At 38.6% G+C, this 15,882-nt stretch overlaps 1 protein-coding gene across 1 annotated transcript in view; it reads right to left on the reverse strand.

Annotated features, from left to right (window-relative positions):
- MED14 (mediator complex subunit 14) overlaps positions 1 to 15,882 on the reverse strand; it is a 286,657-nt gene that overhangs the window by 91,949 nt on the left and 178,826 nt on the right. Inside the window, exons 16-18 of the mRNA XM_068225329.1 lie at positions 6,301 to 6,444; positions 6,074 to 6,211; positions 5,440 to 5,612 (exon numbers count right to left, since the gene is read on the reverse strand). Coding sequence (XP_068081430.1) covers positions 5,440 to 5,612; positions 6,074 to 6,211; positions 6,301 to 6,444 — 455 coding nt within the window. The remainder of the gene's footprint in view (positions 1 to 5,439; positions 5,613 to 6,073; positions 6,212 to 6,300; positions 6,445 to 15,882) is intronic.

Genomic DNA, 15,882 nt, shown 5'->3' on the forward strand with positions numbered 1-15,882 from the left:
TCGCTACAAGCCGTTGACTCATTACATAAAGATCTGCTGAATCACCGTGTATCTGTTGATAAAGACAGAAAAGTTACAATAGTGTATTCAAATAAACAAGAGCATAGCATAGCAGTAATACATGTATTTCGGCAGGAATTCTCATTAGTTACAATTATGTCATTAATTATTACTAACATCATTCCACCCCTATATACGCACTGTTGTGAGAACTTGAAGTTCACAAGATATACCTCTTGGATATTTCTTTAAGTCATTTCTGATAGTGTTAATTATAACTTGAGCATACTCCAGGAGAAATGGGTTACACTGCTATATTTTACAAAAATTTCTAGCCTCTTTAACTGCTAAATGTTCTGTGTTTTCTGTGTTAAAAATATCCTGGAGATCATCAATTATTTTCAATGTGTGCTTCTTTAAAGGATATGTCAGGTATTTTACCATGATTATATTATTGCAGACAGTACTGTATTTACCCGCGTATTAGACACCCATTTCTCCCCCCCCCCCACTTTTACAGCCAAAAAAAGTAAGGGGAGCTATAAATTATACATATAAACATTCTACACCATTCCTTAAAAAACTTATGAATGTATTCAAGTTATACTGGCTATTTGCATTGGAAGGCAGTATTTCCAAATGTAAAAAGACACAACTTTTAGGCCTACATATAAAGTAAATATAGTCTATTTTAGTTACTCATATCACGTCATTCGTTTCATCTTATTTAATTCCTCTGATTAGTTTGACATCAGGAAGGGCATACAGTCGTAAAAACTTGCTACAAAGATTCGTCTCACTTCATACTCAACCCGTACAGAAAAAAGGGCAAGGATATCATATTATCATATTGTGCTATATTGATACAAAAGAACTTAAAGGCCAGTCATTTGTCTCGAATTATCGTATTATGCCGTCAACTTCCTGCTACTGTCATGTCGTCATTCCAAATGACGTCATCTTCACTGCCATCTCGTCAGCCACACTTGAGAGCATTCAAGGTCCCGTCCTTTTTGAAAATTTTAAAAATAGTTTCGTTCCTGACTATAGAGTCCAAACAGTGAGAATCTATTCCCAAGTGGTTTCTAGAGATGGTTTCTGATATTCCCAGTTGGTGTATGTGTAGCAGAAGCCACTCCATCCGAATAAAGCTGTGCTGTAAACAGCATGCCAAACAACCAGCTGATAAATAGCATATGTTACGAGTTTTACTTCTGAATGTAATACATAGTGGCTGGAAGCATTCTTTGGATAACTGCTGCGGTTGAAAGTCAAACTCTTATTTTAAAAAGTATATTTCATGCTTGTTCTCGACAATTTATCACATCAGGATTGACCTAAACTGCTGTAATTGAGATGGGAGAGACTGCTCTGTTTAGGTTAGGTATGCTAACAAGTGCCTGCATAGTGCCAGACGTTCCACAACGGAAGGATTAAAAATAAATAAGAGTTAAGTTTGCTGCATTTATGAACATCTACAGGTGTGGCAATAATGCGTTTCATTATCATAATACAGTAGGAGTCCGCTATAGCAAGTATGGCATATAACGAGAACTCCGCTATAACGACTATTGTTTTCTGTCCCTTCAAAATTCCTATATTAAACTGTGTATCGTCCTTCGGTTACAGCGAGAGCCCTATCACTGACGCATCCGTTAATACGAGCGATTATATGCGCACGATTTTTTCCGTTACCGATATTTATGCACCCCAGCGATTATAATGCATGCGATTGATTACCTTCGGCATCGTTTCCTCGCTATGTGAACTAGCGAGTTCTCTCGTCGACATTCGAAGGCGATGTCGGAGTCCATTAGTAATACCCGTCGACTGCTGTTCTGTAAAGGAAATTCAAAATGAAAGAACATATTTTCGTAATAAATGTGTAAACAACGTGCCCGATAATGGTTGTTAACTCATTAAAAATTAAGGCTGACTAAACGACCGCTTAATTTTGAGGCTAAATACTGCAATTAAGTAAGAATGGGATACACCTCGAGACATGGCAAAGTGCTTAATTGATTTCAGAGATTAGTTTATATTTTCTCGCGTCTGGTTAAATTACGGAAAGGCTATTATGAAAATCTATAGCGAGAAGGTTATCATTTCTCTACAGGCGCATGAAGTGTGTTTTCATCATACGTATAGTACGGTTAAGTTTGGATAGGTGATGCAATTTGAATAAGAAAACTGAAACGTTTGTAACAAAATGCTATCGATCATCTTCGGTACGGTATAGTTTTCTCACTTTGTGCATTTGCGAGCTCTCTCGTCGACATTCAAAGGCGAAAGGCGAGGTTGGAATTAATTAGTAATATCCATCGAGTGCTGTTGTCTAAAGAAAATTCGAAATGAAAGAGGATAATACGTTTTCGTAATAAATGTGTAAATAACGTAGCCGATAACAATTGTTAACTCGTTAAAAATAATGACTGAAGTAAACGATATCTTGATTTGAATGTTATATACGGAAATTAAGTAAGAATGTTATACACCTCAAGATATGGCAGAGTACATCACTGATTTCAGAGGATATTTCATACCTTCTCGCGTCTGGTTAAATTTCGGAAAGTCTATTTACATGTAAATTTTTCGCGAGTAGGTTATCATTTCTCTACATGCGTTTCAAATATGTTTTCATGATACATATACCGTTACGTTAGGTGACTCCATTTGAAGAAGAAAAGTGAAGTGTATGCCACAGAAACCTCTGGACTGATACCGTATTTCTCTGAATCCAAGACTTTTTTTTCTCAGAATCTCATGCGAAAACTCAAGGGTTGTCTTGCATTCGCGGCCTAACAGTAAGTTAATGGATACCACTGGCAAGTACCGCAGTAACCACGCTGCTTCTTTTCACCCGCGCACAAAACTAGTTGACATTAAACGACCGCCTCTTTACTATAGCCTACATTGCTAGCCGCGACAACCGGTTGTACAGTGCCTGTATGTAAAGTCACTGGATCTCAGGAAATAGTGAAGAGAGTATGGCGTTCTATTAGCTTCTACAAAAAACGTTTCTCAAATCTGCAGAATGGCATCAAAACATGCGAGCCTTTGGATTCTTAGAAAGGCCATGGCTACTCAGTGGCAGAGTTATAACGCGTCTATTGTACTTGACGCTTAGTAAAATTAAGTTTTATAGACAGCAGGAATATTTTCGTGATGGTTAGTCATATTGTAAAGATACATGGAAAAGGTATTGCCGGCAAATTTTCAACGGGTTCTAGTCGATATTATGATGCCAATTTTAAGTTAATGGTTATTAAACACTCGGAAATGTAGAATAATTGTGCAGCCACAAGAAAATATGGCATAGGCCTAACTAAAGCCAATATTTGGCGTTAGCATGAAGACAAAGAGCTAAAAAAATGCGCAGGCCTACTGCACAAAAAATGCATTCAGTGGTCCGCAACAAGGACGCTTTAAAGAAGTCGAAGATGAAATTGTGAGGTATTTGCACAAAAAACGCAAGGGAGGAATGGCCATACCGTGGAGCAATAAACTTGTTCGTTGACTTTCAACGTCCGCAATTAGGCCTATAAGTTACATCACTAGCCGCTGAATTTGGCCGAACCCAGCAAGCGAGACGTGCGTGTAGCGGTAGCCGGTTATATCTGAAGCTGAGTAAAAGTAACAGTTTTACAGACAGCAAGAATAATTTCCTGATGGATCGTTGTATTGTAGAGATGCATGGAATAGGTATTGCCGGCAAATTTTCAACGGGTTCTCTTCGGTATTCTGATGCCAATTTTAAGTTAATGGTCCTTAAACCCGCAGAAATAAAGAATAATTGTGCAGCCGCAAAAAATAAAAAAATAAATAAAATAAGGCATGATGAAAGTTAATGTTCGACGTCTAAAAATAGTCTACAAATGCTTAGGTCTACTGTACAACAAAGGTATTCATATGATTTTACAAAGTACATTTTGAGCCTGATTTACATTTTTTGAAGGAAAAAGTGGGGTTCATCTTGGATTCGGAGAAATAGGTACTATATTTTTTTCAGAATGAAATTAAACATACATTTTCATATAGTATCGGATTTCGAGAAATAACAAACAAGTAAGCTATAGTGTGGATATCATCTGCGGAAATGCAAGTTTTGAACAAACCGATTGCTGTTTCATACCGATTTTAATGTATAAGGTTTTTTTTTTGACTTTTATACAAAAATCGGATATAACGACAACCTGTTATAGTGAGTAAATTCTTCGCTGTTATGGATTCTCACTATTACGGACTTCTACTGTATTTAATTTTGTATGATAGTTGTCTCCAATTTTTAACACATAGTATCACGTTTTGTGTGGCGTCTCTGAAAATCGTTAATTGGGGACATAAAATTATTATTATTATTATTCGTGAGGTACATTGGCGAGTAAAACAATCGTTATGACTGGATTGTTTTTATCACGGTTTAAACTTACTTCTCTAAAAAAAAAATCCCTACTGGCCCGAGTTGTGAGATATTAAATTATATCTTTGTTAATGCTCTCACCTACTATATTAACAGCAACAACTGTGAATATTCCTTTTTTTTTTTTTACAACTTGCTTTATGTCGCACAGACACAGATAGGTCTTACGGCGACGATGGGACAGGAAAGGGCTAGGAGTAGGAAGGAAGTGGCCATGGCCTTAATTAAGGTACAGTTCCAGCATTTGCCTGGTGTGAAAATGGGAAATCATGGAAAACCATCTTCGGGCTCGAACCCACGGTACCGACAATCGAACTCAGGCTCCCGAGAATGGCAGCTAATTTTGATAACCATTACAATGGTGGACATTCTTAACTACAAAACAAAGACATATATACATGACTGATGCATATTTGCAATGTGCGGGTTGGACATGAAACTATTCACCTATTTGTGCAACGTCATCAGAGCTGCAGTAGGCCTACACTACCAAGGCGGAAATTTCTTACCTACGGAACACAGATGTACCACATGATTTTGGCGCGTGTTCATTGCGTGGGTCGTACGGACGAAACTATTCACAAATTTGTGCGATGCCATCAGGGCTGCAGTAAGGCTGGTACCCGCTTTGAAGCGGAGTCATTGTTCTTCTCTGACGAATTACGTTGGAGGGTCTTCGATGCAAGATTTATTTTTTCATTTTCTTCGTCTCGAAAAGCAAAGGCGAGTCTAATACGCGAGGGGGTGTAACACATGAGTAAATATGGTAAATACCACTGAAATATACAACGATCAGTCATAGTCTCTTTTTTGCCACCCGCTCTTATACTATGCTTATTTAAGGGTCCTAGTCTGTGTAATCAATTCAGTGCATAACTATAACAGTTGTATACACAGGAGGCTGATACATGGTTTATTACTAACAAATTGTACAGAAACTGTGTATAAACCTGGTATAAAAGTAATACACCATTTTTTTCAAATAGTAAGACCGTATATGAACTGCATTTGGTACGTACAGAATTATGCACCCCTAGTTGAGGAATGGTTGGTAACTTGCTGATGGAAATAAGAGGCTCGTATGTTTCATGTAGAAGATGAACGATTTGAGCCAAATTACGATGGCGATTCAGATGTGCTTCCAGCTGCTCACGCATTAAGGAATGTGCATTCATGCAGTTATTTGTAGCACCTGGAACAACAAATCAATCCATCAGTAGGAAATGTAGCCTAATAACCTTGAACACAAAATCTAACTGCCACTTAAATGAAGCCTATTATTAACTAGCTGAAACTAAAAAAGCATGGCCTTTAACTGTTAAACATTGATAATTTAATAGGTGCCATTTTTGGTAATTTTGTGTTTCAGGATGATCATTTTTATTTAAATTTTTCTAGCCTTGGAAATAACTTCAATATTTCCTGCTGACCGATGTTTATGTCTCAACTGTTGGAAGCGTTCTGGAAACAGAAGACTTTCATAACTTCCTACTTCAGGGAATGGGTATTTTTATCAACGAACTGTAATGCAAGACAGAAAATTTCTAACAAGTGCAAAAAGCATAAAATGAGACCTCAAATGAATTGGAGAACTGTTCTACATATACCATATTTGTAATAAACAAGAAAATATTGAAAGGAAAATGTACACACCAAATATAAGTCGAAATGCTTTCTGTGAACTATCCCATTGTACAGTAACTGTTGCTCCACGGTCAGGTCCATATCCCATCACAAGACGACTGTAACTGTATGATTTTATGGTCACCATATTGGACAAGTTGTATTTTTCTGAAAGGCAATGAAGCAGAGCATACAAAAATAACAAAAGAAACCAATGGTAATATTATTAGCAAAATTACAAATGAATCTAAACTCACCTATCCTGAAATACTCAGCCAATTCTTCAACTACGACATAGAGGTGTACTATCTGCGCCCAGTCGCTCAGAAGTGCATCAACCGTCTTAGAGACAGTTTCAGCTGTACCCATGTCATACTGGAAATAAACGGGTCGCCTCAGACCTATAACAAACATTTTTGCTGACAAAACTGACAAGCCTATAGACCACAAGCATGTACATAAAACACTTGTACATGGAAGATACAAAAAACATCTAATGGTGATGGTAGGAGGAATGATTGGGGAAGAAAAAATGAAGGCAATGGTGTTTGCAGAGGGTGTGATGATGTGGGGTAATAAAGAGGAAAAAGTACAGCAATGTGAAGGAAAGTGAATTTCTAGTTACAAGGAAGAAAGAATGATCAACTGCTTGCAGGAGAAGGGTTGAAGAAAGTGGAATGTTTCAAATGAAGCACTTAGGAAGTGTAATAGAGAAAGGTAGTAGTAACCACAAAGAGGTCTACGAATGGGGAAGACAAGACACATAAATTTCTTCAAAGTGTTAGAAGCCTGATCTGGAGGCCTTACATGACAGGAAATGAAAGTGTACTAGAGAGTAATGATGATGATGATGATGATGATGATGATGATGATGACGACGACGACGACGACTTAGTTCTCCCTCATAAGAAATCTAAAGAAATATAACAGTATTTCCACTGTCCAAGAGTTGATGATACACAAAACTGATGATTCATATAACAGGATATATATTTTTTAATGTTGCACAGAAAGGTCTTATGATGATGACCGGATAGGACAGGGTTAGGGCTATGACGGAAGCAACTGTAACCTTAACCCCAGCATTTCTCTAGTGTGACAATGGGAAACCACGGAAAACCATCTTCAGGGCTGCTCAAAGTAGGGGTTGAACCCAGCATCTCCCCAATGCAAGCTCATAACTACGTGATCCAAACAGAGTAGCCAACTCACGTGGTAAGGGGGCATTGTTGTCTGATAACCTGAGTAACTGTGAGACTTACACTAATGGGTGTAATTGCACTTTCTGTATTATTGGACTTGAGATAGGACATTGCTTGCAGTGAGTGTAGAATAAACTGCAGAACACTTTCACTTCTAAATTTTGGAGTGTGAATATATCTAGCTATGAAGGTCGGTAAGACAAATTAGATGTATTGAAAACCCACATAGTACTGTTGCTGGTAAAAGGCCCAGAGGGAGACCTCGTGATGGTTGGGAAAAGCAAATTTTCAAAGACCTTGCAAAAAGTGATGTAAATTGGCAACAAAAAGAAGAACATCAGTTGTGGATGGAGAGAACAAACTCGAAACAGCTCATAAACAATTACGCCCGGCTTGCTAAAGCAGAAAACTGATGATGATGATGATCATTTCAAAATTCCTGGAACGATGGTGGGTTGGTTGGTGGTGGTGGTGTTGGTGGTATAAGAAGACCAAATCACGGATTTTACTCTCCCGCAACATACCCATGACCAACCTTAATGGAAAAAATGTCTTAACCTTTTTCTTATGTACACCTTTTTGATACAAAGAATTATAAGAGTGATATTATTAATGGAATGTTTTTTGGTCAAGTCCTAGTGGACGTTGCCCAGCAGCGGGTGAAAGCAGAGTGACAGAGTGAGCATTTGAACACAGTTATATCGTCTGCATGTTTTTGCTCAGTTACACGGACTCCAGTGTTCGCTGGCCACTGCATCACTTGGAAATGAAACGCCCAAGCACTATTGTGTGAGTGCTTGAAGGCTACTAATCTGTTCTGTGGCACTCAAAGACTGATGTTCTTATGGTCCTGTGTTTTGACCATTTTTTCTTACTTCTTTGGTTAAGGCCTTTCTTTTCTCTAATTTGCTGTAAATTAGATGTACTGAAAACCTAAATAGTACTGTTGCTGGTTAAAAAAAAGGAGGGAGACCTCCTGATGGTTGGGAAAGCAAATTTTCATCACATCAACACAGACAGGTCTTACGGCAATGAATGGGATAGGAAAGGCCTAGGAGTGGGAAGGAACAGCCCCAGCATTTGCCTGGTGTAAAAATGGGAAACCACAGAAAACCATCTCCAGGGCTGCTGACACTGGGATTTGAACCCGCTATCTCCCAGATGCTAAGGCCTTTATTCACTGTACTGCTCGGAGGCCTGAAATTTAAATTGTCAGTGTGGTAATTCCACGTGGTTCCCCCTGCATATTCCAAGACTAAGGAAATCCTTGGGTAGTACCTCATTTCGAGTACCAAAGCATGCCATACCAGAAAACAATGAATCTCTGTCAATACTCTTCAAGTGTCAAGAGAATGAGATGTGCTCAAAGGTCTGAGGACAGATAGAAAGAGAGGAATGACTCAATGAGCAAAGCCAGTGCCAGTCACCTGGCACACACAGAGTTAAAGAGAAGAGGAATACCAGACTGACAGATCATAGCTAATGGCAGGTTGCATACCAAGCAACTCAGAGTGAAGAAGTGAGACAGGAGAGACTCACAGCTGACATACAGTGTATAGGAGGACTCTGGCCCGAACCTCTGAGAGTGAAGACCTGAGTCATACTAGACTGACAGCTCGAAGTCAGGGCAGTCTGCATACTAGGCCATTTAGCGATGATGAGAGACAGGAGAGACTATCAGCTGACATAGGAGGACTTTGGTCTGAGCCTCTGAGGGACAAGACGAGATATATACAGACTGTCAGTTCAATGCCAGTGGCAGTTTGTATACCGGGCTTCTGACGGCAAAGAAGAGAGCCATAAATGTGTGCCAAGTGCAAAAAGTCCTGTCAGTGGACAATAATTTTGAGATTCATACTTGTGGAACACTCTGTAACAAGTGCTTCCTTACCTTCCAACTCTCCAGCAACAGGAAGAAGCTATTTTTAAAATGTATGAACTGGAATATTCCACTTTAATATTATTGGATGTAGTGGTCTGTCCGGTACAATTTCTGCAGGCTTACTGGTCACTGATTTTTGCTGAGATGTGTGTTGGCTCGTGCAAGCTGGATTTCTGTTTGGACGCTCACGTCGGTGTGCTTCATTCTCTACCTGGGTTTGGTGTGGGACAATCGAGTTCCTGTTTAGCGCTTGCTCTGCAGGAATCCTTGGCTGTTTGAATGGAATATGTAAGTTTATTTATTTTAAGGGTTTTAATTTGGTGTATTTTATTTCATGAAGGAATTCCATGGAACAGTCCCGCATCCTTGTTTTATTTAGGGTTTTTTCGAAGTAATTTTCAGAACTACGTAATGCAACCTTTTGGACCAAGCAAACTTTGTTTTCGTAACCTTCGTTTTTATGGCAATTTTTATCTCCTTATGTCTCTTGTTTGCTTGTTTCTTTAGAATGGGATTAGCCCATGGTGTCAGGGAATATTATATTCCATGTTAGGTTTTGAGGTTAGGCATGTTGCCTTATCAAAAATGCTTTACAGCCATCTGGCATCTTTTGTTGAGTTAGTACAATCATATGGATTCTGAAAGCAAAATCACGTATTAAATGCCTGTATGCATTCTAATAGTTAATGATTCTAATTTCAAAATTATTTAGATCAGCACAACTTGAATTCAATTGTACCTTATTGTAAATTTTTCATTTTAAAGTGCAGGCGTGCACCTTCTTAATATATGTACTATAAAGATGCAACGCCCCTAACAAAGTATGAGTAAATGAAGATTGTCATAGGGACGAGCACTTACAAATTAATTTCAGCAGAGCAAAAAATAAGATAAGACAGAAAAACATACCCAAGGAAACGGACAAGAGGAAGCATGTAGGGACCAGGAGCCTACCCATTAAATGAGAGAGGACGGGGTCAGGAAATTGCTTAGCAAACGCACCAAGAAATGACACCAAAAATATTCAAAAATTTAAAATAAAATATAATAAATATATATTTTTACATTACAATTTAAACCTTTGGATAAAATTAAATAAACTGAGAAAAGTATTGAACTTACAATTAGCACCCAACATTTAGGGTAAAATAAATATTTAGAAAACCAAAGAATTATATAAGTAGAAAGAAATTCATTGCTAATAAATAATACCTTTCTTTTCTTTAAAAACAACTATATTTATATACCTATATACTGATGCATCAGGTAAACTACGTAGGTACCATGGTACGCACATGTTTGAGGTATTCTAAAATTAAACGAAACTTTAACATTTAAGCCCGAAAGGGGGAGAGAGGGGTTAGCAAATCGAGGACTGTGACAGCACCCGGTTGAAGTAAATGGCCCACACCAAACCCGGATACGAAGGCTGCACCACGGTACGTGACAGTAAAATCAAGCCACGATTACGAACATGTTACAATCACAAGCTCGCACAGAACCATTTAAAAGAAAAAAATCCCAAGTTACAATAAATTTTCAATCACCAAACCGTGGTAAACAAACGTAAACATGAGCCACAGTAACATCAAGAAATAGCACGAGCAGATCACTTAGCATAACCCTGAACACAATATTAAACCAACAGTTTCAGAAGAAAAATCAATACAACGAATTATTTATGGAGTAGAATACACGATACAGTCATCGCGGCAGACACAATGCACATTCACTTCACAATAATAATGTTACGTAACAGTCAGGCACGAAGAGATAATAACAACAATACCCACACGATAAGATAAGGTACCATCCTTTTCTCCAGGGCTGTCCAACCCTCGACCTACTAAACGTTACTTGTATTGTTGAAACTGATAACATTTATACGATATTACACCAACAATAGAGTGATATTTAATTTAAAGCCCTCAAAGGAAAAGAAAATAACTAAACCAGACTCAACTCAAGTATTCACTAAGAAAATTAAGCATAATTCAACTTACCAAAGGTGAATAATAATAATAATAATAATAATAATAATAATAATAATAATAATAATAATAATAACGTAAATAAAATATTATAGATAATTATAGAGAGAAATGTAGGTGCAGTGTTAGGTCAAAATACGGGCACAGGATAGCCAAAACATGCAACAAGCAACACAATTCGCACAAGGAGACAAGCCGAAACACGAATATACGCCAACAATACAACACGTAAGAAAACAAATAAAATGCCAAGGTTTAAAGAAAAGCGGCACACGCATACGGGCATTACAAGGAAAATCACAAGCAAAAACACCGAAAGATGAAGCCCGAGCGAAGAGAATGACAAATTTAAAACAAGGACACAATAAAAATTGTCAAAATATTATCTTAGCACAAGAATGGCCTACCGTTACATACCGCATGTACACTTGGAAGCATCACTAAAACTTAGATGTCCACAATGTTCATATTCCACACCAATTCGAATATAACGCACACACACACACAGTAAAATAATATTAATTGAAATAATGCATTTAAAATATTTACAAGTAAGCCTTATGCCAAGATAAACTCACCTCGTAGTTTGTCCTAACGTTATCACTCCACAAGTACAAATAAAACTACCTATATAATTACATATTTACAAATTAACATACGTATTATACACCAAACAAAATGCTTAAACTCCCATCACATGATGTGGTTTTTTGTTTATCATCCAACACCAGTTGGAGTACACATCATTCTGGTAACAGTCTCCGCAGCCATCATTGCCACGACCAGCCTCCAAGACTTCCTGCGCAAAAATGCAGCGCTTCCAAGTTCGCCGCTAGGCGCGACACACGGAAGACTAGATACGCGCCCTGGCGAGCAACTGTCACATCACACTCTTTAGTACTACATGCAGTCTGATAGATAGCGTAGCAGTCCCTGTAGCTGGCCTACAGTGCAATTACATGTTTAGAAACTACAACACAAAGAGGCGGCACTTAGTAGTCAAGCGTCCAAGTTGCTAGGGCAGATATAATCCAAGTTCACGAAATACGAAGTCTTTCTTAATTTAATACTTAAATACAGTAGAACTCCAGCCTCACATGAACGTGGTAATATTATAGTTCAACACAGTTACTAGGCTGGGAACCCAAGGTCCATAGCAGAGAGTAATAATTACAAGTGTCAAAAAATAGACACAATTTAAATAACTGTCCAATAACAGTAGATTGTCCAAAGTATATGACACAATAAGAGTTTTTATTTTAATAACGCTACAAAGATATCTTCATTTATTCTCCCCCCCTTCACAGTATGTTTATATAGTGATGATTTCACTTATTTTAATTTCTTGTTTGTTAATAAGTTTGTATCTCATGAACTTGATTACTTCTTTGAAGATCACAATGATATCAGTTAACAATTTCCAGCAGGGCATTCCAGATCTTCTGCATCCATTTTTCCGTTTACTTGTAGTGTCTTTAGTTTCCACTTTATTAATTTCTCTTTTCTTTGTTTTCTGCTAATGTTTAACTGCAAGGGGTACAAAAAAGAATGACAGCTCAAAGCCAGCAGTAGTCTGCAAACTGGGCAAAAGTGAGCGATGAGCAAGGCAATCTGCGGATCGAGAGCATCAGGCTCTGTCAGGGTAATCCCAACTAGAAGAAAAGCATGCGGCACTGTTATCACTGAGAGAGAGAGAGAGATACACTATAGCCTCTCAGAGATGTTTTGCTAGTGGCTTTACGTCGCACTGACACAGATAGTTCTTATGGCGATGATGGGATAGGAAAGGCCTAGGAGTTGGAAGGAAGCGGCCATGGCCTTAATTAAAGTACAGCCCCGCATTTGCCTGGTGTGAAAATGGGAAACCATGGGAAACCATCTTCAGGGCTGCCGACAGTGGGATCCGAACCCACTATCTCCCGGATGCAAACTCACAGCCGCGTGCTCCTAACCGCATGGCCAACTCGCCCGGTCTCTCAGAGATGTAACAAGTGGCTTAAAGGCAACAGACAGCTATAATATGTTTGAACAAGTTCGCTGAAGAATACCTAGAGCGTGTAGATACTAACAGAGAGAGACACTGTGTAATCAGGGAAATAGAAACTGACTGGCAAGTTCAATCAATACCAATTGTTGGTCAATCTGACAGAGTTAGCATGGTTCCACATAGACATAAACGTCGAAGAGCATTAACATATGAACCTCTTACAGACTACCAGTCAGCTGCTCACATCGGCTTCAAGGATCAGGTTTGTAATTATTGCATAACCCTCAAATGGAAATCAGGTCTAGCAGGGATGTGGTCTCCCTATGGGAAAGTAAAATTGGAAAACAGCAGATCTCTTCCAGAACCTTTCATATCCTAAGTGAAAGGAACTCATAGGTATTCAAAGCACTTCATTAATAACATCAGATTATACAAGTGCTTTTCAAATGACAAGTTTTGGAACACACAAAATAAAAGAAATAGGATATCCGAGTATGTCTACATTCGAAGTCCAAGTCTACCATTTAAAACTATCCTTACTCCTGGCCAAAAACAACACATCATGGCTTCTCCAAATTTATGTTGTAGCGAATCTGAAATCTCATGCAGATTTGAGAATAACACATAATACTACACTGAACTTGGATGCTGTCAATGATCTGCAAAGAATGCTACATGAGTGTAAACCCTACATTAAGGAATTACAGCAATGCCACAGGGCAACACACACAAAATAGTCATCAACGCTGATCGAGTTCCTTCAAGAGAACACAGAGGTCATTACAACCAGCCAACAACAGACGAGGTGGCAGTTTTCTTGATCAGTCACGAGTGTGGCAAGAGGGGCATTGTATTCTAGACAAGAGACCAAAACCTTCTTGGGATTTCTGAAACTCGTGCAGCCTATGATACTCTGCAGTAGCCCCTGATGTTCCCCCCACAGTGAAGATGGCTACTGTTTCACTATGAATCATATTGATCCTGTCACAGGACACCCAATGCCTCAGAAGATCACTCATATCAAATGATATGATAAGGAAGTGTGGAAGAAAACCTCTGTTATTTTGACACCTATCATGTCAATTTTGGGTCGATATGTATGCCAAAATTTACATATGCACTTATCAAAAGGAATTAAGGGCATCCATCTGCAGAATGCATTAAGGCAGGATGATGCAGCCTCAGATTTGAGGCACTTAGTGATTCTTACGAGTTTTACAGCTGGCCCTCGATACATGTACACATAGTCACCGGATGCGCTTATCTAAGTGAAGAAATTTTTAACTTTTTGAAATAGTCCAAAGACACATGATTCACAGACCATGTGATCTCCTCAACCAGCAATCACCCTGATGAAAGAGGGACGATATACTAAGATGTACAATGGAATCTCCATTATCCGTTCCCACAAACGTTTTTCCATATTATTCATTCAAATTATGTGGTCTTGCAAACATCCTAATTGAATCATGCCCTAAAAATCCTTCATTATTCGTTCCTCGAAAAAATTATTTCCTGCACCAACTGTCCTAAAATTCTGGTCCTATCAATGCTAAACCCTCAATCAAGCATTTTTCAAGACGGGCAGAATAAAATATAATGCACTCAAGAAATTTGAAAATCGATACTTGCACTTAAAACCAAATTCTCGAGTACAACATAACCTTTAAAAGTCTAGTAAGACTAATAGTAATTTACGTGGTACAAGACTTACAAAAACTTATTACATATATCAGTGATCAAATAACAAGAACGAAAGGGCGACAACATCATGCCTATGGTTCTTCGTGTTACCATCCCCTCACTGCAGTAATTTGAGGAAGTACTGGAAAAGCAAGTGGCGGTAAACTTGCTTAAAGGATCATCTTCACATCACATTTGCCTGGTATTGTTTAGGGAAAACCAAGTCACAACACAGTGGCTGCAACTGTTGGAAGGAGACAGAGTGCATTCTGACAGTTCTCTCTGAAGACATAATGAGTTTTGTCAAATGTTCATATTTCTACAAAATCTACGTTTGGTCCAGGGTTAGATGTTTATTTATGATAGAGTTTTTACGACTGTACTGCTGAGCAGGTTTTCGGCACTTCTCTCGGAGCACTAGTTACTGGGCTGTCAGACAGCAATAGAGTCTTGAGAGGTTGCAATTAGCTTGGAAGATTTCTCATGTCTCATTACTTGAGATATTCTTACTGGCACGGTTGGTCATGGCTCATTTGTGAATAAGTGGGACAGAGTCTATACAAAACATAGTTTTCTCTGCACTTTTAGTCATTTTGACATGTTACCCAAGGTCACAGTTGCTACAGTTTTCAATAACGTATTCAATCTTCTAACACCATCAGGCATTAGACCTGAACAGATGCTGCACCTTACATAAAGCCATGGGAGGTCTTGGGATATTACCGTATTTACCCAAGTATATAACATGGGGATTAGCCATGATCGTTAAGGCATCATCTCTATAAGGTTCCACACCGTGGTTAGCCAGCTCAAGTCCTGTTGGCTAAAAACATTTTCACTATCAGAATGTTGGCCGTCAGGGTAGCAGAGATGGTGGTACACAATTTCTAATTACTAGATTGCGCGCCAAAAGTCTCGATTCAATTCCAAACCTCTCCACAGTGTTCATTTGGGCCGAGGGTATATGATGCTGTTGATGGTGATTTGTCCGTCGGATGGAGATGTTAAGCCACGAGCAGACCCCTTGGTGCTATTCGACAGGAGTAGGCTATGTTCCGGCACCAGGTTTCACCTTCTCCCTTCCTACTTTCAGA

Source organism: Anabrus simplex, chromosome 1 (assembly GCF_040414725.1).
Source record: "Anabrus simplex isolate iqAnaSimp1 chromosome 1, ASM4041472v1, whole genome shotgun sequence".
In the NCBI taxonomy this organism is placed as follows: Eukaryota; Metazoa; Arthropoda; class Insecta; order Orthoptera; family Tettigoniidae; genus Anabrus; species Anabrus simplex.